At 44.5% G+C, this 25136-nt stretch overlaps 2 protein-coding genes across 5 annotated transcripts; one reads left to right on the top strand and one right to left on the bottom strand.

Moving 5' to 3' along the window:
* The first annotated feature begins 543 nt into the window (after nt 1-543).
* pik3c2g (phosphatidylinositol-4-phosphate 3-kinase catalytic subunit type 2 gamma) lies at nt 544-13975 on the top strand. Of its 4 annotated transcripts, none has more exons than XM_040163613.2 (33): nt 544-683; nt 1030-1451; nt 1583-1662; nt 1753-1910; nt 2058-2172; nt 2262-2373; nt 2673-2743; nt 2877-2940; nt 3043-3168; nt 3312-3342; nt 3997-4180; nt 4300-4422; nt 4689-4817; nt 4969-5083; nt 5161-5294; nt 5551-5739; nt 7647-7740; nt 7850-7944; nt 8121-8301; nt 8405-8512; nt 8668-8760; nt 9225-9354; nt 9478-9614; nt 9698-9867; nt 9965-10121; nt 10214-10323; nt 10417-10588; nt 11237-11355; nt 11456-11552; nt 11651-11714; nt 11856-11935; nt 12034-12159; nt 12521-13975. In XM_040163613.2, the coding sequence occupies exons 2-33, from the start codon at nt 1104-1106 to the stop codon at nt 12671-12673; spliced, it is 4065 nt and encodes a 1354-aa protein (XP_040019547.2). In that variant the 5' UTR covers nt 544-683; nt 1030-1103; the 3' UTR covers nt 12674-13975. The 4 variants fall into 4 exon arrangements, with proteins under 4 accessions (XP_040019547.2, XP_040019545.2, XP_077939012.1 ...); XM_040163611.2 differs by having other exon boundaries at nt 8402-8512; XM_078082886.1 differs by having other exon boundaries at nt 567-683; nt 1058-1451.
* LOC120809647 (1-phosphatidylinositol 4,5-bisphosphate phosphodiesterase zeta-1-like) lies at nt 13967-24102 on the bottom strand. The gene is made up of 11 exons (XM_078082888.1): nt 23790-24102; nt 23272-23469; nt 21503-21647; nt 21081-21233; nt 19419-19622; nt 19099-19258; nt 18499-18615; nt 16852-17024; nt 15340-15466; nt 14436-14585; nt 13967-14187 (listed from the first exon to the last, which is right to left on the bottom strand). The coding sequence occupies exons 1-11, from the start codon at nt 24029-24031 to the stop codon at nt 14105-14107; spliced, it is 1752 nt and encodes a 583-aa protein (XP_077939014.1). The 5' UTR covers nt 24032-24102; the 3' UTR covers nt 13967-14104.
* Between the last annotated feature and the right edge of the window lie 1034 nt (nt 24103-25136).

Below are 25136 nucleotides of genomic sequence, written 5' to 3'. Positions count from 1 at the left end.
CGGCTCGCTCTGCCCCAGGAAGACTAGTAACTATTGTCAACCAGCAAACACTTTGCTAAGACGTTTGTAATCCAAGAATCGGTTCTCTCCATCTTTCAAATAGCATTGATGATTGTACATAGGGTGCCCTTTAATAGCATCCAAACCTTTTATGAGATAAGGAAATAAAAAAACTTACTGTAGATGTCACGTAGAGTACACAAACAGAAAGTTCCTGCCACTATCATTGAACTTGAGATGAGAAACACGGCAGCTGCATACCTTAATAACCTGCTCAATGACATTCCCGAGTAAGGTGTGGATGTGACGTGTAACCCTGGTTTAAATACACGCATAAGAAGTATTAGTAAGTAACGAGTATTTTTTTGATAAGAGTAACAAAAAAAACTTTCTTGATGCGTATGTATCTGGTTTGCTTTTGCAAATTGAACCAAAGTAAAACCTAATTTTCCTCTCACACGTGATGTAATGTACTCTTCCCTCCAGCAGAGGGGAGGTTTATGCATGGCGCAGAGGGAGGTGCAGGGGGAGGTGCAGGGTGGAGGGAGGGACAGTGGGAAGGTGGAGGAACATACTTAGGAGGCTTTCCGGCTCTGTGAGCAGGTCTAACTGGCTTTGCATGGCTCCAGTCTCTGGCATTCACCTCCTCAACACAGGATGGCTTTACAGGGACCCGCTTGATGGTAAGTGGCCAACAAACCCAAAACAAACGCTCACAATTCAGAGGTGGTATAATGTTGTTGATCGTTAGTATGTGTATCTTGTTGAATCATGACGTTTTAGCACAAAGGCATTTAAACATAATCCCAATAATGTGTGTATCGTGGTGGTATGGAGGACTTTAGTCGTGTTTCACTTTGTCACACATGTTGCGGCGCTCGCTGGTAGATTTCCTGTTAAAATTTGAAAGCTTGTTAATAATTAGTCCAGCGGTGACCTGCAGCTTCCGTTAGACTGGAGTCCTCCCTGCGATATGTCTCATACACTAACCTAATCTACTCCCTTTTCATTCTGTTTTTATTTTAACAGCACTTCTGCATTCTGCCTTGTTATGAAGGGAGGACGTGCGTTAAGTGTGAGACGGGAGGACTTCCTGAAATGTGATGGATCCCAATCAAAGGCCCGCCAATGCATCCGTTCAGAGACAAGATGCCACTGACCTCCCCGGGCCTCTTACTGACGATCCTTTTGATCTCTACGAGAGCGCTGGGAAGATGTCCTCCACTGAAATCCAACCCAGCCCCCCCAGGCCACCACCAATCCGTCGCCCTCCTCCTCCGCTCAGAACCAGACTTCCCAGTGAATGTTTGCCGGGTACCAAAGGCCAAGCACCCGTTCCTTTACCTCGCAAGGGGCGAATACCCCTCAGCAACAGCAAGAAGCAGCTATCCTGTGACCTCACTGATCACGCTTCCAAACTGAACCGTTCCCGTTCGGAAATACACAATCATGTGAGTATGTGCCGATGTACTTTGGGACGATAAAAAGCTCCTTTTTGATGGAATCGAATGACCCGAAGTAACATCAACGAAGAGTGCAAACCGTCTTCTTGTCTTTTTTTTTTTTTTTTTTTTTACATCAGGACCCATGGACGATCGCACTAATAGACACTCCAGAAGGCAGCACCAGGAGGCTGACGTCTTTTTGTGCAGCCACTTCCAGGTCAGAGGGTGTATGAAAATGAGTTCTGAACATATTTGTGACCCTTTCCCTCTGGCAACTTGTTCAACTTTGATTCGCCGTCTCCGACAGCCTCATGTCACGACACCGGCACACAGACATCCTCCATAACTCGGGTTTGGTATGGAGTCGTTTGTTACGAATCAATCCGGCCCTCCTGCAGCAGGTGGAGGTGAATGTCAGCGTGGCCACCGAGTGGGACAATCACCAGCTCCCCTTCCGCACCGCGGGTAAGACCCACCAACGCGGTACCACAAGATCTCTACAGTTTGTACTGTAGAGAATGAAGAGAAACGTTACAAACTGTCGTCTTTTCTTTGATGTGAGCCTCTGTGAGGTCTTTGTCTCCAATGAAGCATCTTTATTTTTATGTTCAGTGAACAGGACAGTGAAGAGTCTGATCGATGAAATCTTCCAGCTGCTCGACCCCCCCCCCAGCCCATGCGGATGTCATTATTTGAAACTGTGCAACTCCGATGAGTATCTCGAAAAGTAAGTCACTCATCCAGAAATGATCGTTTTATCTGTGAGCTGTGGTGTTCTGTTTCCACATTAAGTTAAGCTTGATGATGTCTCCTTAGTGAAGAACTGCTGGGCATGCACGAGAAGGTTCAGATCTCCTCCAAGCTAAAACTGGTCGTCCCCCTGCGACTGCTCCACGTGGACAACCTCAGACACCGTCTGTGCAGAGATGTAAGTCGGTTCAAACTCCTTCATTGTTGCAGCCTGAGGTGTAGATTATTTACCCAGAAGGGGGGGAGGGGCGATCTGCTCTCGCAAACACCCGTGCCTGGCCCCTCGCCAGCCTGTAGTTATCATCAGGGCTATTGTCCCTGTAAAAATCTCCACCCTCGGTTCTTGACTTTGTCCTGTTTACACATCACGTCATGGCTGGAGGCATTAACAGCAAGAATGAAGTAGAATGAAGGTAAACCTAATGTAACCGATAGATAACTAGTCATGATATAGAACGTTTCCTTTTTTTCTCCAAGGGGGAGGATGACCGAACACCTTGCCAGCTGTACCAGCTCCTGCGTTCTGCTTGTGTCTTCAACACCTGCAGGTGAGCCTTTCAGTGGGTCACGTGTTGACCCGTGTCTGTTTGTAGACGACATAAGGACAGGTGGCTTTGTGTCGTGGTCCCCTACCGCGATGGCATCTGTGTGTGTGTGTTTAACCTGCCCCCCCTCTCTCAGGTTGAGCCTGCAGAATGTGCTCTGGAGCTACAACAGGGAGGTGTCAGAGCTAATGAGGAGTAAGGTGAGTGGACCGAGAGGGTAACCGGTGGGAGGGTTTCCCGCTTTTTTTTGCATTCTTCACCTCAGGATAATAATCTGAACCGGAATTTCTTTGTGTTTGCAGTCGGGGATGAACGTCAATGTGGTCGTGTCCCGCGTCCGGGTCATCAGTAATCTTCTGTGCGGGCTCTCGTGTCAGCAGCTGGAGGACGCTATCGGCAGTCTCAACAGAATCAATCCCATACCTCTGGTGGAGTGTCAAGCCTTTTTCTTCCCTCTCTAGAACAACACAACCATTTACGTCTTTAACCTTGTGTAATAATCTTTTAGAGATTTTAGATTACTTTTCTAACGACACAAAACAACGCTGTGTTTCCTCATATTTCGTTACAGAGTCATGATGAGATCTTTCAGTGTGAAACAGGTGAGCATGAGTGTTATTCAAAATGAGTGTTATTCAACTTCTCAGTGTGGGTGTTTAAGGGGGAAACATTTTCATTTCAAAACTAACCTGGATTACCAATAGTATTAAACCGGTATGAGTGTGAGATTTTCACCACGTAGTGCCCTCAAACCTGGTATAAATAGTGCTGGGAAGCACAAGGTTGGTGGTTTGATTCCAGGCTGCGCCATGTTCCATGTCGAAGTGTCCCTGAGCAAGACACCTAACCCCTAATTGCTCCCCGGGCAAAAATGTGAAAAAGCCATGGGTTTAAAGTATAATGTAAGTCGCTTTGGATACAAGCGTCTGCTAAATGACAAGTAATGTAATGTAATAAATGGTTTATAACACTACAATTTAGTTGTAAGTCTATAACCTCTAAGCATAATCTGTTGTTTGAATCAATTATGGTTAAAATGCAGCACAAGGTCAGAATAATGAAAAAGTTGAGATTTTTTGACCAGAAATGTACAAAAAAGAACAAAATTACATTTGATATCTGCTTTTAATTCATACATACGCTCTTCATACATGTCATACGCTGTATGACATTCATATAGCGTATGAATGTCAAAGTAAAGTGTTACTTTACTGGTAATTAACCTTATGAATTGATGTTAATTCTCTGTATTCCAGCCATGATTGTGCTCCACAAGGAGCTGCTGAGATTGCTTCAGGTCTTCTTCAACAATTTCCAGTCAGACGTCCGATGTCAGGAAGAAACCAACAGCATGCAAATATTAGACGTTGAGGACAACTCTGAAATCCTCCAATTCAATATCTGTGCTCTGTACCAACTCCAGTCCACCTGGTTGATGAAGTATGTATTATAGTCACACACACACTGATACACAAACATGTGCACACGGATACAAATATTGATCATCATAAGTAGAAAACCTTTTATTGTGTTCTCTTTCTACCCTGTTTTCGTTTTAGCTATGAATGCTTCTCGGTATCCTGTGATTTGACGTATGGAGGAATAAAGATCTGCGACACAGGCATCTCTGAAAATATCTGCACCGCCTTGGCATCCGGGAACAAGATCCAGTGTAACCGCGTGTAAGGGCGTGATCTTGTCTCTTACTGTAAATGATCTCCCATTCGACTTCCTCTTCACAGAAGAATCGCATTGTTATTAAAAGAGGAAGTACAACTAGATCCAGCATCTTTAAGAAGAGTTTATTGTCCGTTTGTTTTTGTACGGATGCCATCATGGCGTGTATTTTTGATACAGAGAGTCAACAAACAAGTGTGTGCAAATATTCAACGTGAACAGATGTCTGAGGGAAAAGACACATTTTCATGACTTTGTTTTATGGTTTTAGGATGGTGTTTCCCGCTCGGGTTAATCAGCTGCCGTATGAGTGCATGTTGACATTTTGCCTCAAGGCCTCCAAGCGCGGAAAGACGCCCGAGCTTTTAGGCTGGGCTGTGCTACCTCTCTACAGCAATAGGTGGGTCGTCTGCAACGTTTACAAGATTGTCAAGATTCTCTATAAGCTGTCGTCCTGCTTTGATTTTCAAATATCACATTTGCCTAAATGATGATACGGGTGGAGGCTGTGGAGTTAAATGGCCGGCCGATGTGTGTGTGTGTGTCTCCAGGACTCTGGTAAATGGGACCGTTCTGCTCAGTTTGTCCACACTGCCCGAGCTGCCTGTCCCTCCCTCCCCCGCCCTGTTTGACGGCCACGGTCAAGCCGTCGGGGTCATTCTGCAGGTCAGTGACGCTGCCGGACATCTCCGCCGCATGCGGACAAAAAGAAACAAATGATATTATTTCCCGTATCCCCACAGCTTGAGTTTGCTGATCAGTTCGAGTGGAGGTATCAGAGGCCCATCGCCCTCCCCGGCTCCTTCAGTTTTAATGAGCCTTGTGAGTCGTTGCAGAGAAAAATGGTGGAAGTCTCTAAGAAGCACTGTCTCTGCTTGTGAGTAGAAGAAAACACACCACCTTATTTTCGTTTTAAACAACTGAATGTATGTGTGCTGTGTTTAAAGCTTTAAGACATTATCTAAGGGGAGATTTCTATTTCTTTATTCTGTAGTTCAAGAATATCATTTAACCCGCAAGGGGCAGTTTGTTTCTGCTCAGCGTCAATAAAAATACAAAAAACAGAGCAAAAGAGCTTCAAAAAGTAATACATACTGATATATGTATTTCTGAAATGTTCTTTCCTCCCCAAGTCTAACAGAAAATGAGAAGGCTTTCCTCTGGAGTAAGCGCCACAGCAGTAACCAAAGAAGTACTTTTCTCCACCTGCTGCTTGGTGGAGTGCCCCAGTGGCGTCCTGAAGACCTGACGGAAATCTACACTTTCGTAGAGAACTGGACCATCTATCTGCCAGAGGAGGCCCTGTTCCTGCTCAGTGACAGGTAGGTTCCCATGCAGACGCATGCATTGTGCAAACCTAAGGAGGAGGTGATGCAAGATATAAAGTTCAGTTTCACCGCCCATGCAAACAAAAATACAAAAAAAGAACAAACACTCTCAATTTCACTAAATTAATTAATATCTATGAACACACAGAGAAACATCAAAGAACCGAGTAGGCTGAGGCAATAAAGAATGATCAGTTTTGGAAGCATTTTTTACATACTGTCACTTCGTTGGTGAAAAAAAAGAGCCAACTTGTGTGTTTGTGTCGTTGCGCTGATGGTGGTATGAAGGCTCAATACTCCCCTCTGCCTGTGGGTGGCGCTACGCAGCGTAATTAATAGGCAGATTTGCTGAGGCGACAATTTAAAAAAGTGAGATTTAAGGCTGGCGCATGTTTCTGCGTCTGCGTCGTTGCGTCGACGCACTCGTTTCACTTCATGGTTCTGCGTGTGTCGCAGAGTGATTCACCCCCAGAACAACAGGCGGAGTGACGTGTTTTGTAGAAGAGGACCTAGAGAGTCACGTCTATTTATTTATTTGTTTGTTTATTTATCATAGACTTTATTGTCCCGTGCATCGCCACTGCTGCTTTTCATCGCGGACACATTTGTCCCGTATTTTCCTCCACAACTTTGTGCACCTCTCGACCGGCAAACCGGCGTTTGCGGCGATCTCCCTCCGTGAATCCAACCCGCTTCTACAACCCGCCAATGACTGCTTGTATAAGCGCTCATATTTGCGCATTTTCTCCGACAAAAGTTATTATATCTGCTCCGTTCTCTCGTAAACATTCTTCGTGTTAATAATGGCGGTATCGGGCTATGAAAGGGGAAATGTGAGACTCCGTAAAGGACGTAGTTAGCGGACCAATCGCAGCCTGGTGCGCTGCGGGAGGCTTGCGTCGTTTTTAAGCCTAGAAAAATGTCTCGACACACGCAAGGACGCAAGGAGGTGTGAAAAGCGACGCAAGGGACACGCAAGGGGGTAAATCAGGCTTAAGAGATACCTGGGCATAAAGCCTGTGCCATCTTGGCATTAGGATGATGTTAAGTTTAATAAAACACAACAAATAGAACACGCGTGTCCCTGATTTCTTCGAGTATATTCTGCTCATGCTGAAACTATGTTCGGGATTGATTTTCATATCATTTCCGGTTGTTGGTGTGCCGTGAGATTTTTTCTGTGTGCCTTGACGCAAAAAAGGTTGAAAAACACTGGACTAGTGATTCCTTGACGTTAACACCTCATGGAATCATCGTGCCCATACTTCATGTTCTTGTTCTGAAATAGGTTTTGAAAATGTTTGTCTCATCTTTAAAGCAATCTCAGAATACCCGAACAAATGAAACGACCCTACCAGAGACCCCCCCCCCCCCCCCCCGCGTGCCAAGTGTGTTGAAGCCGACTCTCACTTTCACTGCTCCTTAGTCACCGTGTTCCTAATTGTACTTGAATGGAAAGACGCACTCCCACTTTCCTTTACTTCACTGGATCGAAGCTTTACTGTACGTTCTAAAAAAAAAACTCAATAAAAAGCTCCACAAAGACTCGTATGTGACCGTATCAGAGAGACATTGTTGTTCCCCGCTGTTCTGTGAAAAAAGACAAGGTTGGAGGCCATGCTCGCTCAGTGCAGCTCTCTCTACCCTGCGTGTTGGTTTGTACACTCTGTTCCCGATCCCAGACTATTCCCCCCCCCCCTTTTTCAATTCATGGTTGACAATTTATCTCTGTCCTACAAGGGCGATATCTTTTAATAACGAATTGTTTGAATGTTGTGTTGCAGCGGCCGTGAACTTACTACAAGGAGACCACTGACCTAAATTTCCTTTTTTTTTTTTTTATCACCACAAAGATTACAAGCTCGTTTGACGGGTGAATATATCTATTTTTTATTCAACAGTTTCCATGATCAGACTGTGAGGAGAGCTGCGGTTCATTACTTTGAACAGATACCGGATGAAGAGCTGGAGGTGTTTCTACCACAGTTAGTGCAGGTAAACCTACTAAGTATTACTACACACAGTGACACAACGCACAACTCCTTAATCTCCTCGTCAACCAATATCAAGTCGTCATTGATTGATCCGTCGTGCTGCTCTGTAGGCTCTGAAGAGCGAGTGGGAGCTGGATGGACCTCTGGTGATGCTGCTGTTGGAGAGATCATTGAAGAACGTGCGGATTGCCCATCAACTCTACTGGTGAGTCACACGTCAAGCCATGGGAATGTATCTTGTGATCACCAACACTATTTAAACATGTCAGTTTTTATGAAAATAAGTTTTACTAATAAATACCGTTATTTATGATAAAGGTATGCTGTAATATTTACATTACATTAAATGACATAATATATTATTTATTAAAATGCCGGCAGGCTGCTGGAGGATGCCTACACTGACTCCTACTACCAGAGTTGGTTTAGTAAGGTACAGGCTGCCCTGCGGCACTGTTGTGGCCGGGCTCTGAGGCAGGAGCTGGAGAACGAGACCCGCCTGCTGTCTGTGCTCATGCAGGTGGCCGAGCAGGTCTGCACCGCTAAAGAGGCTCGGCGTAAGGTTCGTAAACAGATGTACTTTCATCCACCGGGTCACATTGTTACATCCCACTGTGCACGTTTCATGCCCGTTTTCCTTTTTCATTTGACGTGTTTTTCAGCAGAATGTTTTGGCCAATGAGAAAGTAAAGATTCAGGAGTTCTTCGGAGAGCGGATCAGCTGTTGTCTGCCACTGGATCCTGCCGTGCGTGTGAAGGCAGTGGACCTGGATGTAATTCTAACTTTATTATAACAAATTAGGCTACCACTATTACATCATTACTTTGATCTCATTTTCAGATGTATTTGTATTGCCCTAAATCCCAAATTTGCAGCGTCTGATCTGATCTGCACACTGGAGAGTTTACTCTGATATTTGACTTGCAGTCTTGTAAGTTTTACAACTCCAATGCTGCTCCTCTTGGGATCTCCTTCTCCTGCTCAGACCCGCTGGCCAAAAACATCAGTGTCATCTGCAAGGTTGGTAATGATATGTTGCTTTATTGATCCACCCTGGGCCTCATGCAAGACCATTTTTCTTCTTTTAGCTTTTATCTTACTTTTATATTTAAGGTTTACTTGTAAGAGTTTGCAAAGTCAGCATTAATCAATGCCCCTAAAACGAGGTCCTGCTGGGTTGATGGGCAGGTTTTATTCACACAAAGGTTTCCAGAGAGTAGAAGTTCAGCCTGCAGAAATCAGCATAGGATAATATATAGCGCAGGCATTAACAAATAACTATCCAAGCAATTATCCAAGCAATATTACAGCTTTCAACAACGCAGCATCACAGCAACGCTCTACAGCGACAGACGTAAAGAGGGAATAGTTTGAGAAGTTTACTGCAGGAGAAACAAACAAAACAAAAAGTCTTGCTTTCGTCTTGGCTCACAAAGCACCTTTTAGTGAACTCATTTCTTTACCGTGTTGGATGTGTCGTTCAGACAGGAGATAACCTGCGGCAGGACATGTTGGTGCTTCAGATAGTCTGTGTGATGGACAGTGTGTGGCTACAGGAGGGGCTGGACCTGCAAATGATCACCTACAGGTGTCTTTCCACGGGCAGAAATCAGGGTCAGTGGACCTGTTTGTGTTTTTAGAACGTACATTATAATTTTATAATTTTTCATGATTGTCGTTACAAGCTAACTGAGCTGTGGATTCATTGTACTCCCGTACATTCTGTGTGGCCGTCAGGCCTGGTGGAAGTGGTCCCAGATGCAGTGACCCTCGGGCAGATTCAGCAGGAGTGGGGTCTGGGTGGCACCCTTCGAGAAGACACACTGGAGAAATGGTTCCACATGTCTAACAAAACTAAAGAGGACTATGACAAGGTCGGGACCACTGGAAAAGCTTTGATTAGGTCACTTCCGTGCCGGACATGTTGCACTAACACTCTGCTGTTGTGAACACGCAGGCTGTGATGAACTTCATCCACTCGTGTGCAGGGTGGTGTGTGGCCACCTTCATCCTGGGGATCTGTGACCGCCACAATGACAACATCATGTTGAAGAACACTGGGCACATGTTTCACATCGACTTTGGCAAGATCATGGGCAACGCACAAAAGTTCGGAAACTTTAAAAGGCAAGTGAACAAAAAGTCTAGCGCTACTTTTTTTAAAAGTGAAAAGAGCAGCGTGTTTAAAGAAAATGTCCCCCTGCTCCTCTTTTTGCAATGATAGGGACCGGTCTCCATTCGTCTTTACGTCCGAGATGCAGCACTTCATCACAGGCGGGGGGCAGAACCCTCAGCGCCTGCATCGCTTCGTGGAGCTCTGCTGTGAAGCCTACAACATGATCAGAAAGCGCACTGCATTGATAATCAGCTTGTTGGAGCTGGTGAGACCTTTTTTAATGAGTGACATCATCACGGTGAGAATCTCCTCGCTACATCCGAATAGCATCATCACCTTTTCATTGGTGGTTTCCAGATGCTAAATGCAAATATGCCAGAACTGAAGGACTCAAACGACCTGCTGTACGTCCAGAAGAACCTCAGACCTTGTGACACGGACCTGGAGGCCACATCCTACTTCACAAGGTGATTTCAGGGTCAAACACACAAACGATCAGCCTCTCTCCGGAAGAAAATCTTAATGTCTTATTCTTATGGTTTGTTTCCATCCGGCTGCAGGAAGATCAAGGAAAGCATGGACTGTATGGCAGTCAAGTTTAACTTCCTCACACACAGCATAGCTCAAGGGAAGAAACAAGAAGCACAGGTGCAGCCGCTCAGCAGCCCGGCTCCTTCCACCAACATCCAGGAAGCTGTCATCCAGGGATACACCATCAGCGGAAAAGATGTGGTGAGGCTGCGGTTATTCAGACTGAAATAACAGCTGGAACGGACGGCACATTGGTACACACAGGGGAACAACCCCCGGCATACTCACTGCGTGTGTGTTTGCTCTCACTTGTGGCCTCCCTTAGTGTTACCCATGATTGTTGCCATATCACTGCTCAGATTAAGCCTCCTGATGCCAGGTTGAACACTTTTAGACTGAGATGAAGCACTTACCCAGTGACTCAGATTGACAACTCTCATGCACTCTGGTATTAACACTGAGGTAGTTTCCCAGGTGGTCAGTAAAGGCAATAGCATTTCAGACGGCTAGCATTATAGAGAAAATCTTTAACAGTAAAAGTAAAGAAGCTGATTGGTTAGGATTGACTTGAAAGTACTGTAAAAGTTCTTTGTTACCTCGCTGTAGGGTTTGATACACGTGTGTGCGCCGGACGTTCTTAACTAAAGACAGACGGACCGCTGAAATGCTTTACAGATCCTTGAAGGTAAAATTTCCCTCAGGCTGCCATCTTCCAAGAGGATTTAAGCGTGCGCACCAGTTGCTAAATCAGCTTCCAGCTGAGCTTCAAAGTGGATTCTGTGTGATCAGCAGTCTCTCTTCATATATTCCCCCTACAACCTAATGAATTAGTTCTGTTTTATTCTGCAGATCTACAACATCCGAGTGACCATCCACAATGGTGTTCTGAACAGTGAGAAGACATTCGGGCAGTTTGAGCTCATCCATAAGCAGCTGAAGAAGCACTTTATTGAAACGCAGCTGCCGCCGTGAGTGAAGATCAAATATACCCGCACAACGCACATCCTGTGGCTATTTTATTCATTCTTCAACAATATTAACATAATTTAATTATTGTACTCAAAATAGGTTTCCCAAGTGGTTTAAGATGTCATTCACCCCAGGCAGCAGGATGTCTATGCTAAATAAATACCTGAAAGAGCTTTTTGAGGGGCCTTGCAAGGGAGTAAGTTCCGCTCGCTTTTTTGGGGGGGTGGATTTCTCTCGGTGACCACTTGTTTTGCCCGACTAACCCACAAACCTGCCTCGCGCTGTCCCTTTCAGAATGAGTTTGTCTGCAGCATGTTCCTGGACGGCCCCATCACAGTTCCAGAAAGTGGGGTGACAGGTAAATCCTCGCATTTAAATCAACAGTGGGATCAAATTTACTGTACAATTGGAAGATTCTGTGAATTTAGATGATTGCCCATTTACAGTACAGGATGTACTCAACGTTATACTTCGACATCGATGCACTAATGTATTGCAGGAGCTCGTCCTCAGGTCCAGCTGAAAATTTCTTACTCTGACTGCAAGCTATCGGTCTTAGTAAAACACCTGAAGAACGTTGTGAGTTTCCTTGACGGGCATCATTGCATTGTTTGTTCGTCTTATGCAAACTTTACGGTGTGTGCTAAAGTGCAGGCAATCTGTTTTCTTTTCAACAGAAGCTGTCAAATGGCGCCAACCCCGACGCCCATGTGATCGCGCATCTTAGGCCGGACCCTCGGCTGCAGTACAAGAGGAAGACCAAGGTGGTTCGGAATAATGACAACCCCACCTTCAATGAGCTGGTACGACTTCCATCTTTTCCACCTGCTATTCACGATCTAACACAGTCATAGAATCCTTTGGTTTTCCGTTGGGAAAGTAAGGCTTTCGTGTATCTAGTTAAAGGGCCAGTGCATGTAACATTAAGATACTTTTCAGTAAAAAAAGGAATAATGCCACAGTAATTTAAAGTAGTGTGTTGTTTCAGATTTTATTATGATCTAGGAATGTAAATTTGTATATATAAAGCCCTTAACAGTATTTTAATGTTGCACAGACAAGCTTTAAAGAAAGAAAAACGAATAAATAGGTAAACAATTAAAAGCCAAACTAGTCAGAATGTCAAGCTTTTTGATAGCTAAAATATCTGCCTCTTATTCCCAGTTGGAGTACAATTCCATCCCACTGCTGTATGGGAGGGTACTGGAAGTCACAGTGAAGAGCAAGAATAACTTTGTGGCTGCGACCAACATCAGACTGGTGGAAGATTTACTAGAAAAGGAGAAGTGGTTTGTCCTCGGAAACTGTGCGATCTGACCTCAGAGAGCTGCGCTGTTAGTGCGCTGCCAGCAGGGGGAGCAGCGCCACCAGGAGGGAATCAATTCCAGGATCTCTCCCATTGAATGAGACAAATGCACCTGTGCAGAGGAGCTGAGGACTCGCACCCATTCATCAGGCACCCTAGCCTCCCTCCAGAGCTACATATTTTGGCATTAAATTGGGGGTTTTAGATGACTTTACAAGGCTGAGTAAAAGACTTAGAGAAGGATACCGTTTACTGTACAAAGCATTACCTTGTCTGTTTTACTTTACAAAATGAAGGAATCAAATGAAGGAATCATTTGTCCAATTTTGGGATGTGACTTTGCTGATGGTTGAAGTCAAGAAACTTTCTATTTATAGGGATGACTATTGAACCTGGAAGCGTGTGTGGTGGAGACTGTCGATGTGACAGATTAAGGGGCAGGTGATGCATTGCAGTTAGGGAAGGCCTGTCTGACACCTGCTCAGACTGAGTGTGTTTGTCGACTGGATGTCCTTGACCGGTGGAATCGGAAGCGGGAGGCAGGAGAGTGAGGGAGAGGCAGGGGAGTGAGAGTCTGTGAGCGGGAGGACGACGCAGCCTCTCCGGCCTGAGGGGCCGAGTTAACGCTCTTCCCATCACTCCATCCTCTGTCTCATCCATCAGTGGCATTCAGACACAGCTATGCACAAGCAAACAGGCAAAGGCAGACATTTGCATGCCCACACAAGCACTCCGGAATAAAGAACACACACATACTCTCTGGGGCTTAAGGCTGGACCTCATGTGATCTTACATCTTCCTCATGATACGCCTGCTGACGCTCTACTGTCTTTCATCTCATTCATAGGATTTAGTGATAAAGGATAGAAGTAGTCTCGCAGCACTGGATTCAGTTGAATAATGTAAAGCTCTGTGAATGCTATTTATATTATTCCCTGCTGCGTCTCTCACGAGGAAGTGGGCTTGGAGGAAATTGCTGCCTGCTACTCTTTCATAGTATAGTGCTCATTGACTATTAATGTATCCTGGCATCACTCATTGCCTTCAGAAAATAGAATAATTGCATTCATTGTTTTGGAATAGATGAACATTTCTTTATGGTTTCTCTTACGTGTGATCAACGCTGCCACAATAAATGCACTTGCATCAATAATTCATTTGATAAGAATGTAATCTCCTACTTTGGGGGTTTCTCCACTACTTGATGCCAGAAGAGCGTTATTCTGCATTACTCCTCTGGTCTTTTTCCTCCTCACTGGAGAGAAAACATGTCTATTTTCTGACAATAAAACCGATATTTATATCTGAGGAAACGGTCCATTTGATTTAATTATATATTTCTGTTGATGCTGTTTCTGCATCAGCCACGCTTCTCTATCTCTTGACAAAGTGTGTGTGTGTGTGTGTGTGTGTAAGAGAGAGTCTGATATGGAGAGCTGTATTTAAGGATACCAAACAAAGACAAAGAGGGAAGCTGGATCCAGGCTGCATCCGTCTCGGGATCTCAGAGGCACCCAGCGGTAGCCTGAGGTGCAGAATGAAGGCGGGCGTCAAAAGAAATGTGTGTATAGCCGCTAAGTACGAGAGCATCACGAAGAAGCACAGAAGCATTTCTATGAAACGGGATCCAACCTTCAGCAATGCTGACGCTGTCAGCTGTCACAAGGGGAAATACAACAATGGTCCCACAATGTCACCTGATGTAATTTAGCCTTTTTGTCCCGCTCCCAACCTCCCCGCCCCCCCCTCCGACCTTCAGCCTCTGTGGCTCACCTCTCTTCAGGCTGGTGAAGGGCAGAGTGTACTGGCCCACAAAGTCGCTGGTGAAGAGCCCCGTCTGCTCGCGGACACAGAAGCGGATGAGGCAAAGCTCCGGCACGCTGATGTTGAAGTTCATGTCAGAAGCCCAGTAAGGACTCAGAGCTGTAATGGAAATTAGAATGACCCCGTTCACTGAGCATCAATAGGTTTAGCTAAAGCCATCATATCAAATGAATATGTGTATTGTGAAAGGTGTTACTCTTAACGATGACCCCCACAGAGTATTATCACTTGACTCTATTGGTCCCCTCAGCTCTGAGGAGTTTTAAGCGTCTTTTAAGTCATTGTTTTGGTTTTAAAGCCCTGTGATTCCACTGCTGTGGCTCACTCCCTCAGCTCTAATAGGCTTTTCCTGCCACTGCAGGCGGCTGCTTTCAGTTAAACCGCTTTAAATATCTGTAATATAAAGGCTCGGCACCAAACCGTATACAGATAACATTATGATGACCATAGTGGAGCATTTAGCAGTTAAATGGCATTTTTTTTTTACAAAATTACAAAATTGTTTCCCATCTTCATCTTAGTTCAACGTTGTTCTAATGCTCCCTCATTCCGGCTCTCTTCCTGTTTCTTCTCCCTCTCAGACATTTCATCCTGGTGTTCGTGAATTTCAGAACCCCTGTGAATCCCATCGGTGATTCCCTAACTTTTTCTCTCGCGGTTCAAAGCAAATAACTGTCATAACGTTAAAATTCCGAAAGAACAAACACGGCCCACAAAACCAATTATGGCTTCTGATTGGTCCTCAGAAATTCACGTTCTCTGCCATACTTCATTTTTAAGTTAAACTGCTCAGTTAACTAAAACAAAAGACACATTGTGACATGATGAAAGTAATCGGTCCGGCAGCACTTACAGTTGTTCTTGACAGTGTGGGTGCTTTTTTTGCGTGAATCAGATGGAATCCCATGAATCTCCACTCTGACAAAGGAGTCCAGAGGTTTGCCACTCCTGGAGATCGGTAGGTTGGACCCACTAATCATCTGCAGACACACACAGATTCATTTGGGATGGTCACAAAAATGGTAAGAGAACGTAATTGATATCAGGGAAGAACAGTATAAACAAAGAAAAGCGGAGGGCCAGTAAGAGTGGAGGACTGAAGAGAGGGGGGAAGGCTGTAATCACGCAAGTGTGGAGAGAGGCAGGCTTATCTGCAGTCCTCTCACACCGAGCCGTCCCCTCCCTGCCTTTGATCAAAGACAAACCTGCATGTACTTATCGCGACATGCACTGCTTGGCACTGATGAAGCTTTGCAGTGTCCGGCCCAAAATTACAGCCTTGTTTCCTTTGCTAAAGACGTGCTGCAAAACGCCCTGCATTATGCTCTTTTTTTTTTTTTAAACTCAACCACATGTAAGCGACACTATGACTTTCATGACTTTTATTTCAGCTGAGGTGAGAGCTGAGTCAATATTGCAGGATTTTGTCTGAAGGGATCCAATAATAATATGCCCAGATGATGTGAATAAATATAGGTAAGGTGTCTCCCGGGGCATCCGGAAAAGGAGCGCACCACTATTTACATTTCATGCACTGTGCTCGGATGGTGTAGTCTGTGTCTGTGCGCGTCCTCCTTTAGAAAACAATATCCGTTGTGCTCATCCATTCTCATGATCTATTGTCTGATCAAGATGTATTTCCTTCGTCTGACAACAGCAAAAGCAAGCATTATAGTAGGCGTTAAAGAAAAGGATATAGCTCGTGTAATATTTAAACAGCTACAATACTGAGTTCAATTTAGGAAAAACTCTTTTTGAAAACCATTAACACCTTTGCAGCCAGTTGAAATGATTCATAGGACTGATTCTAGTTCCTCTGCAGTGAGTCCCATGTGATCCCAGGCACCTCCACGAAGACATCTCTCGAGTCAAACCACTATGTTCTGCATAAGAGCAAACTGTAATTGGACTTTGAAAAGTTGATGTTGTGACAGGCGGCACACTAAAGAAACGCGACTGCTCTCTGCAGCCTCATTCATTCATTTCCGTGTGACTAGTATGCAGTGCATTACAAATTGCCACAAACGTGATTAAAAGAATAGAAAATAAGATGATTTATTAATTCTATCCGGGGTCTAATTGCATTAGAAATGCCGTCTCCTTTCCCTTTTACTATCTGAGGGAGGTAATCTCATTAAACAAAGACTATCTCAGGGAGATTCATGTGGTTGTTGGTTCACAGTATCCGGCAGGAAAGCATTTATCTGGAGGCTAAGAGTGAGATGAGCTCTTCTACACAACCTCAGTATTGTGAGGCATAGACGCACACACGTGTGTACACACAAACAACACACACAGCGCTGTGACATTACGCCTCAACCCCCCCTGAGTGGATTCTTCAGCATTCTGGGCTCTGGATCTGTACCTTGAGCAGCAGGTGTGTGGAGTTGGGGCCGCGCTGGCTGCAGCTGGGATCGAAGCTTCTCTGACTGGACATGAGCACCGCTGGTTTCAGGACGTAGCCACAGCCCCCGTTGTCCTGGAAACGGCCGTCGTTAAGGTCCATGGACAAGCCCAGGGACTGGAAATTGAGGGCGACTGCAACACACCACGGGACAATGTTTGGAAGGACAAAAACGAGGTGCCATCGCTGTGACAGCATTTTTTTTTTACAAGAACAAAATAGAGACTGCCTAGAGCTTGCTTTAATAAAACAGGCAGCATCTCCTCCACACACCTTATGTTTTCTAAGACATCTTGTTCATTCTGCAGGAGGGAGCCAAATTATATATATTGACTTGAAATGTTCCCTTAACAATTGCCTGCGTTGCATCAGGGAAATATTCAACTGGGCACAAAGCTCGTCTGTACTCGTATTGTTGTGGTGCAAAGCTCTTTTGACGGCTAGTGTGCAGCACATTCCATGTCTTCAGTGACATGTCAGACATGTGAATAGAGTGGCAGGGTGGAAAAAAAACACCTTTATTTGTGGTCCTAACCAGCCCACTCCAGTGAACCCTTGAAACCGTCGGCACGGCTAACACCGCAGCACGCCGACCCCTCTGCTCGGCCACCGGCGGGCCTTCGCGTCACATTCAGAGGACGGCCGGCTGAGTGATGAAGACGGATGAGGAGGTTGTGAAAAGGCGGACACGGTGACGGAGCCTGAGCGATGGGTTGTGAGGTTTGTGGGTAATCGCGCGTCGCCAGCAGGAGTGAGGATGTCAAGTTCACGAATGCGTTTTCTTTTTGAAGAATTGTCGCTCTGCAGAGCAAAGGATTGTGATATGGAGTCGAGCCAATGTTCACGCTGGACTAAGAAATGACAAAATAAAAGATAAGGATGTGGTTTATATAGAGAGAGAAAACATCTGGGGGGGTTGGGGTAGTGCAAATCGATTTATAAAATGTGCGATAAGGGCCAGGAGAGGACTCGCTCCGAGGAAACACAGATCAGCGGTCAGGCTGCAGACTGAAATGAAATGTTCTTTTCACTGCTAATCAACAGGACACTTGGCCGGGTTGTTCCCTTTGAAGTTTGACAATTTCACTTTCCGAATTGCGTTCCTCTCCATTTGGAAAGCTTGTAATGGGTTGGGATGGTTGTTCAGTGTGTGTCGAGCAGGAAACCAGGAAAGAACACTTCTGAATTGGTGTTTTGACCAAAATGGCAATATTCTTGGCAAGAGAGTACTACTATCAGGGACAAGAACCGTATTTCTGTATAACGCTATATTTTACAAATAAATGTCAATTAATTAGATACTCAATAAGTGAATGAAATAACGATGGCTTAATGTATTAATTTTTTCAAAAGAAAATGATTTACTTCCATATTTATTACCTATTCAGATTTGTCCAAATGACAGAATGCTTAAAAAGATTTCCATGACTCCATCACTGCATGTCAGGTAGCACTGCGTGCACTGTATGCGTATGCATAGACAGTATTCGTCCCATAGAAATGTGAATTTTTCTCATGTTTAAGCATTATTAGAAATTCAATGTCCATTTCCCGTGCCTAGATAATTATTATAATCATAATAATGTTTGTTCGCCCTGTCCGACTCACCGAGCTGTGAACCGACGTTCCAAAACTCCTGAGGGTTGTAATTGGTAGAAGACGTCCTCGAGCCGGCCGGGTAAATCCTGCTGAGGAACTTCTGGTTGTGCTGAACAAAATCAGCACCTGTGTGAGAGGACGCACAACACTCTCATGTCAAATGTGTCTGGAAAGTGTCACCACTCCTCAGCAGCAGCAGATGTCATTTCCCTACATCGCTCAGTTTCTCCGATTACAGAGACAGTTTCACTGATCAGCTGATTCGAACCTCTTCGGGCTTTTTTCCACTTGTCAAACAGTGAGAGGATGAAGCACATTTCTTGAGTTGTGCTTTTGTGCTTCATTCCCTATAAAGTACTCCCCCATGTCGTATATGTCATGCTCAATATGCCTCCGCTATTAAGGAGGTTTATGGCGCCAGATGTAATTGCATTTACCCGTCCAAAGAGGACCTACAGAGACTTGTCCTTTCGGCTCCATGTGATTGTAAATCATTTGAATATGCTGGCCTCATCAGAATTAGATTTTCTGAGATCTGTACTGACATCTAAACATTCTTCATTACCTCAGAATCAGGCTTTCCTTTCCTGACCCTACATATCATTTTACCTGAGGCTTTGGCTAGCTTGCGAGCTTTCTTCTCTGCCATTGATGTGTTCTCATAGAGGTTCTGATTGTCCTTGGAATGAGTGAAGCTGATGAACTTCACAGACCTGGTGTATACAACCAGGTCCGACAAGGCCTCTGCCACCGCAACCTTCTTCAAATGCTCATTTCATTAAGGGTAGAGAGAAAGACAAAACCAAATATTTACCAAAGAGAAAAGAGGTGGGTGGAGTAAAGCTTCACCTTTTTGCTTCATCATCTTATGGTTGCAATGTACATTCAATAATATCTGTGCAGAATACTTCTGTTCCTAACTGGCTTACTTTTGTCTTAGCAACTGCCTTTCTGGGAAGCCAGAACTTTGCTTTGGACTGTCGCTCCTCTTCCTCCTCCTCATCCTCATCCTCCTCCTCCTCCTCATCCTCGGCATCATCTACACTCTCCTCGGCCTCTGTCCCTGATGCGCTCTCAGCCTCAACGTGATTCTTTAGCTTTTTATTCTTGATGAGGATCTTATACTTCAGGTCCTGGTGTCCCCACAAATACACAAACAGCATAAATTCACACATGAATAAGTGGAAATGTTTACCTTCATCTCTGCACCTATAATCCCCATCACACAGCTGCATTACTCAAACAAACTCTGAATATTCCCTCTTCCTGCATCTTCAAACGCAGGAAACATACATCAAAACATTTGCTTTGCACAAACCGCCCCCCCCTCTGTGATTTGTGAAAAAGACCCTGTTCTGTTGTTCAAAGACTCGCCCTGTGGCCACATCATGTTAGTACGTGCACATAGCCCAGGTTGTTGCGGTGAAGAAGAAGAAGAAGAAGAAGAAGGCAGGTGTGCAAAATCTGTGAATCACACACATGCTGCTACATTTCACCGCCTTGGCTGTTAGTCCGTACTCTATAGGGCTCTTAAATGCAGATGAGCAGCCATATGCTAAAAGTAAAGAGAAGGAAAACACTATGAACTGGATTTGGAAGCAGCTTCATGGTGAGCCACAAGGCAGGAAGTCACCCTGTCAGCTGCAGTGTATGCACAGGCAAAATATGCAAAAATAATTACTGATCTCTTAACATGTATAACCCATAAAGAGTCCATATAGTATGAAAATTATAACCTCCAGAGCTTCTTTTGGCACGCCGGCCTTATTTCACTGCTGTTGCATGATTCAGTCTGGAGAGCTAGAAGCTTTGTGTATGTAGTTTAGAATAAAATAAATGATCCATGTTTACGTTTGAAAAAAAGAGTAAAAAAATGATTTGACGCCTTTGATCTAAAGGGTCAGAGTGGAGTAGAAGGTAATGAAGAGTTTTTGAGAATTGCATATTGGTTCAACTTTCACAATTGGAGCGTATTCAGTAACACTGATTCAGTATTCATGTTGCTGGGGGGTTAATAGTCAAGATGAGAGCCATTAGTGCTGAGGCTCCCATCCAAGCCCCCACTTCCTCAGTCATAAAGGTAAAGAATGATCTTATATGCACGCTCGGGATAAAACGCATCTCATTTCTTGCCATAAATTCCAAAGCCGTAAGAAGTCTGAGGCAGCAAGAAACTCCAGTGAGACAGCTCACATTCATTCACTCTCAGAGAAAAAGCCTTCATCTTCCTCATCATATAGATAGATAGACAGTACTGTGCCAGCGCCTCGCAGGCCGGTCGCTCAGTCAAAGGTTCGGGCAGACGCTTTCGTTGGAGAAGTCGGGGGCCCAAACGCGGTAATCGAAACGAACAATCAGCTCAAGTGCCTCGGCGTGCTTAAAAAAAAGATATTTCTCCATTCTCCGAATAAACCACATCACATTCCATTTTTCCAACCTCTGAGAGATTAATGAGGCCTGAAAATGGCCTTCTATGGGCAACAGGCCGTCAGGATTTACACATACAAACACGCCTGCAAAAGCAGCTCAAACATTAAACGCAGTTCCCGGTTCTGATTTACCACTCAGATAGTCTCTTTTTAGTCTCTTACATTGGGGCTAGGGAGGTCTCCATTGGTCGCGAGATCCAAGGGACTGCTCAGCAGCTCTTCCCCCAGGATAGAGATGAGGTACTTGGCCATGACCTCCTGCTGCTCTTTGGAGCAATGATTTTCCAGCGACAGGATTACCGGGTAAGCAGACACCTGCCAAGAAACATCAAAAAGAATGATTCAAACCCTTTTTCCAGCAATTAGCATCAACATGGAACCGCCGGGCTCGGTGTTCACTCTGAATTCTCTCGGCAGATCACAGAGAGAACGGCCAAAATCAAAGACAACTTGCAAGCAAAGCATTAAGATCAGAGATGCTGTTAATTGGAGCAAATGCAACTAAGTAGGAACTCCTGGCGGCTGCGGAGGCAGGAGCGAACACTCCTCAGGAATATGTGATGTAACACACCACCAGCCGTTACCTCAAAGGCGTGTTGCTTCACAGTGGCGATGACGTCCTTAAATAATATCTTGGTGGTCAGGGTGTAGCCGTGGTACACTATGGGCTCCATATCTGGCCCATCCCAGCAGTCAATCTCCAGACAGCGACAGCCTTTCATCAGAGCACTGTGGCACGGAGAGAGACACAGATGAGCACATGCATGCAGAGACACATGCACAGACTCAGCTGTAGAATACAATGAGCACGTATAAAAGGTGCTGCATGAGAACGTAGTAGTCTTCATAACTACTCTCATACAAAAGAAACATTATTGTATTTTATACAGTTTCATGTATTTAGTAAGTGTGAATAATACAATGTAAGGATCTGATAAGCTCTTCAGATGGGGCTAGTACATTTCCATTTGTTATATTTATTTGCTTATTGGGAAATCAGTCTTTCCGACCCTTTCTGCTGTTTTATGATGCCACACATGTGAATGCGCCTCCGATGTGTTTCTTCAGCAGTTAGTGTGTCATCATTCTTTCACCATAGTTCTCAGCCATATTTTTCTCTTTGCTCATAGAAACGTTATGAGCGTTTTCTTTCTGTAGTTTTTTGCTTTACAGAGTTGCTACAAACACTGATACTGTGATTAAAGTGAGTTGCGTGGTGACTTCCTCCCACATTTAGGAGAAGGTGTCACTGATTTATTCATTTTCAATCATTATATTCTTTTTTCGTATTTTTTTATTATATAAGGATATTGGATTAAAACACCTTTGACTATGGAGAGCGTGTGGAGAAGGATGAATGTATTGGAATTGGAACAGTTATCAAGTCCTGAATATGTGCTTCCAAAGTGAATGAGTCATTCTAATTCTAACTGAAGATGAGTGTTATTAGAGCTGGGAACCAATAAAATATAAATGTTTGTGCACAACAACACAAAATATGCAGTACAATGTGTTCATCTGTGACTTTTTAATTGAGAGTGTATCCCTTGTATCTTGACTGTGGCCTGACTCTAGCTCCATCCTTCATGCAGAAAAACAAAGAAGTATCAACCTTTTCATCGTATTCTCGTAGAAAGTGTTTTACCATCTATATCTTTGGCACCTCTTTGTAACCAGCCCACAAGCAGACGACATGTCACAGTTTATTCAGGTAGGCACTCTGAATGTGTGACCCTGATGCTAAATTCCCATGTGAGGATTGTTAAAGCTAAAATTATTATTAAATTAAATTATTTTAAAATATAAAGACTGAATCTTTTCATTTCCTTTTCTTTCTCCATTCACCTCCAGTTTGTAGCGTTTTTAAAAAGCGCACTTTTACTCCCAACCCTTTGCGCCCATCTCTACATGATTAATCCTTTACCTAAGTAAACCAAAGAGGCTCTCACTCCACCAAATGACCAGAGCTCTCAGCACATTCACAAGGAACATAAAAACATCCCTTCTGCTAGCATCAGCCCCTTTTGTAATCACTTTCATGGTCCCATAAAGGGACCACGGGAGATTCACCGTGGCTCAGCAGACGAGCTGGTGAATGAAAGGATAGAATCCTGAGAACACACATGTAGGTATCAGGAAGCGACTTTAAAAGGAAAGTCAATGTGTACTGATAGTGACCAGTTTAAATTTTTCAATTGGCCTTATCTGGGGTTTGATGACCCATGTTAAATAGCAGATGAGATGTAAGGATTTGCAAGTGTAATTACACGTCTGTGCAATTCTGGACAGTGGGGACTTGTTTCAATTGGAAGTGGGTTGGTGTAGCTGTACTGTTTTCACTGCACTTCCCTACCTAACATATGCGTCCAGGTGGCTCTTTCCGACAATCTGATCTCCAGTCAGGTAGGTGTTGTGCGAGGTGGAGATGAAGTAGTTGCTGAGAGGCTTTTCCATGTGTTGGTACACAGACGTGTGGGCCTGGTCGAACACGCAGCAGTCTTTGGACTCCATGTACCTGAAGAACCCTTCAAATGTCATGGACCTACTTTCTCTGGCTGCAAGAGGAGGAAAGAGAAGAGTAACACTGGTAGCATTGGCTCTTTTAAGTACAATACAAAAAAACATTTAAAGAGGGGACTACACTATTTAATTGGTCATTAACAAAATAACCATTTTGTCCATCTGTCAATTAGACCCCGGCCTTACAGCAAAACACTTTGTCAGCCTGGGACCAGAGGAGCTAAAGGCTTGACTTCTGTTTGAGCTCAATTAGCATCATTACGTGATTATTCCTTAAAAGAGTAGAGGGTTTTCCTAATCCAAAATAAGGAGCAGCAAGCAGCCCAACATGGCACGCAGCTCTGTCTTCACATACCTGTCTCTTCAATCTCATATCTCTCAATCAAACTCTCTGCGGTCTCTTCATTCGCCGTGATCTCCATCTGTTCTTTGTGCAGGAAAGTGAGGAGGGCGCAGGCAGGCAAGAGGGGCTGCCCCGAGGCGTAGGATTGGTGCAGGTGCTGGATTTCAGCTCTCCTAGACGAAGGACCCTTGGCTTTCCTCATTCTGCCCTGCATATAGTCAGTATAGCCTCTTAAACCCTTGTCACCCATCCCGGGAAATTAGCCTTTCTCTGTTGAAACTTTAAACTTGTATTAAATCACCATGCAGCTCCGAGGAGAGAAAGTGGTCACTAATAATTTATTAAAGGCTTGTGTTCGTCTGCAAGGCTGAACACCCGTCTTAATAGTGGCAGAGGGGAGAAAGCGTTGAATTTAGGTGCTCTCAAGGCAAAGTGCTTCAGACTATTCTTTACGTTGTCATTTTGTAGATATCTCAAACCCTTCCAAAGTCACAGCACGTCAATGGCTCTCTAAAAATAAGAGTGGATCATATGTCAGCTCGGAGATGTATCCCTGCCTTTACCTGAGCTCACTGTGGAAATACCACTTTTTCAAACTCAGCGTGAGAGAAAATAAAAGGGAAGTCACTTTCACTCTGCACAAAGGTTCTCCCATCCTCTCACACAGCATCCTCCTCTCCTCTGTGCATCTCTTGCTTCTTGTCATTGCTCTCAGTCAGTGAGACCAAAGTGTCTGTGACTTTCACCAGCCTTGTGTGTGTGTGTGTGTGTGTGTGTGTGTGTGTGTGTGTGTGTGTGTGTGTGTGTGTGTGTATGTGTGTGTTTCTCCCTCCATACCTTTCATCTCTCATACATATGCCAATGTCAGTGTTATGAGTGGGCCGGCCTCCCGCTGCATCTGTCGCCTCAGCGTGAGCAGCATAAAGCAACCAGCCACGCCATTAACCTTATATGCTGTTGCAGTGACTGTTTCTAAACCAGGAGATCCCTTTTAAAGTGCTGTCTAATAAGGGGCTACTAACTCAAGAAAAGTCACCAGACATAAACATGTGGAAGAGCATTCACTAGAGCAATGTTCAGCCATTGTCAACGAAGAGGTAATTAACGTTAGCTAACGCTAGTTGCAACTCTACTGAGACCAAGTGTTTGCTAGAATCTCATCAAGGAATCATGTAAACAACAGCCTACCTCAGACGTGACGGTGATGGTCTCTCGGTGCCTTTAGTATAGATATGTAGGAACAGGATATCAGCAATGCGTTACAAACACTCAAAACCTTTCAGTAGGTTTCTAGGGAGGTACAAGCAAGTTTTTGTCATGGCAACAAAACATTCTGAACTCTAAGGTTCTAGACT

The sequence above is a fragment of the Gasterosteus aculeatus genome, chromosome X (genome assembly GCF_964276395.1).
Source record: "Gasterosteus aculeatus chromosome X, fGasAcu3.hap1.1, whole genome shotgun sequence".
NCBI classification, from domain to species: Eukaryota; Metazoa; Chordata; class Actinopteri; order Perciformes; family Gasterosteidae; genus Gasterosteus; species Gasterosteus aculeatus.
This window is presented reverse-complemented; position numbering and strand designations above follow the sequence as displayed.

Excerpts from the sequence above, each read along its gene's own strand:
- pik3c2g (XM_040163611.2), top strand. The coding sequence starts at position 1,104 with ATGGATCCCAATCAAAGGCCCGCCAATGCATCCGTTCAGAGACAAGAT. Across the intron at positions 3,169-3,311 it reads GAATCAATCCCATACCTCTG|AGTCATGATGAGATCTTTCA; the intron begins GTGGAGTGTCAA and ends ATTTCGTTACAG. Across the intron at positions 9,355-9,477 it reads TTCCACGGGCAGAAATCAGG|GCCTGGTGGAAGTGGTCCCA; the intron begins GTCAGTGGACCT and ends TGTGGCCGTCAG.
- LOC120809647 (XM_078082888.1), bottom strand. The coding sequence starts at position 24,031 with ATGGGTGACAAGGGTTTAAGAGGCTATACTGACTATATGCAGGGCAGA. Across the intron at positions 19,259-19,418 it reads AGGCAGTTGCTAAGACAAAA|CATTTGAAGAAGGTTGCGGT; the intron begins GTAAGCCAGTTA and ends TAATGAAATGAG. Across the intron at positions 14,586-15,339 it reads CCACACTGTCAAGAACAACT|CTCTGAGTCCTTACTGGGCT; the intron begins GTAAGTGCTGCC and ends TTTCCATTACAG.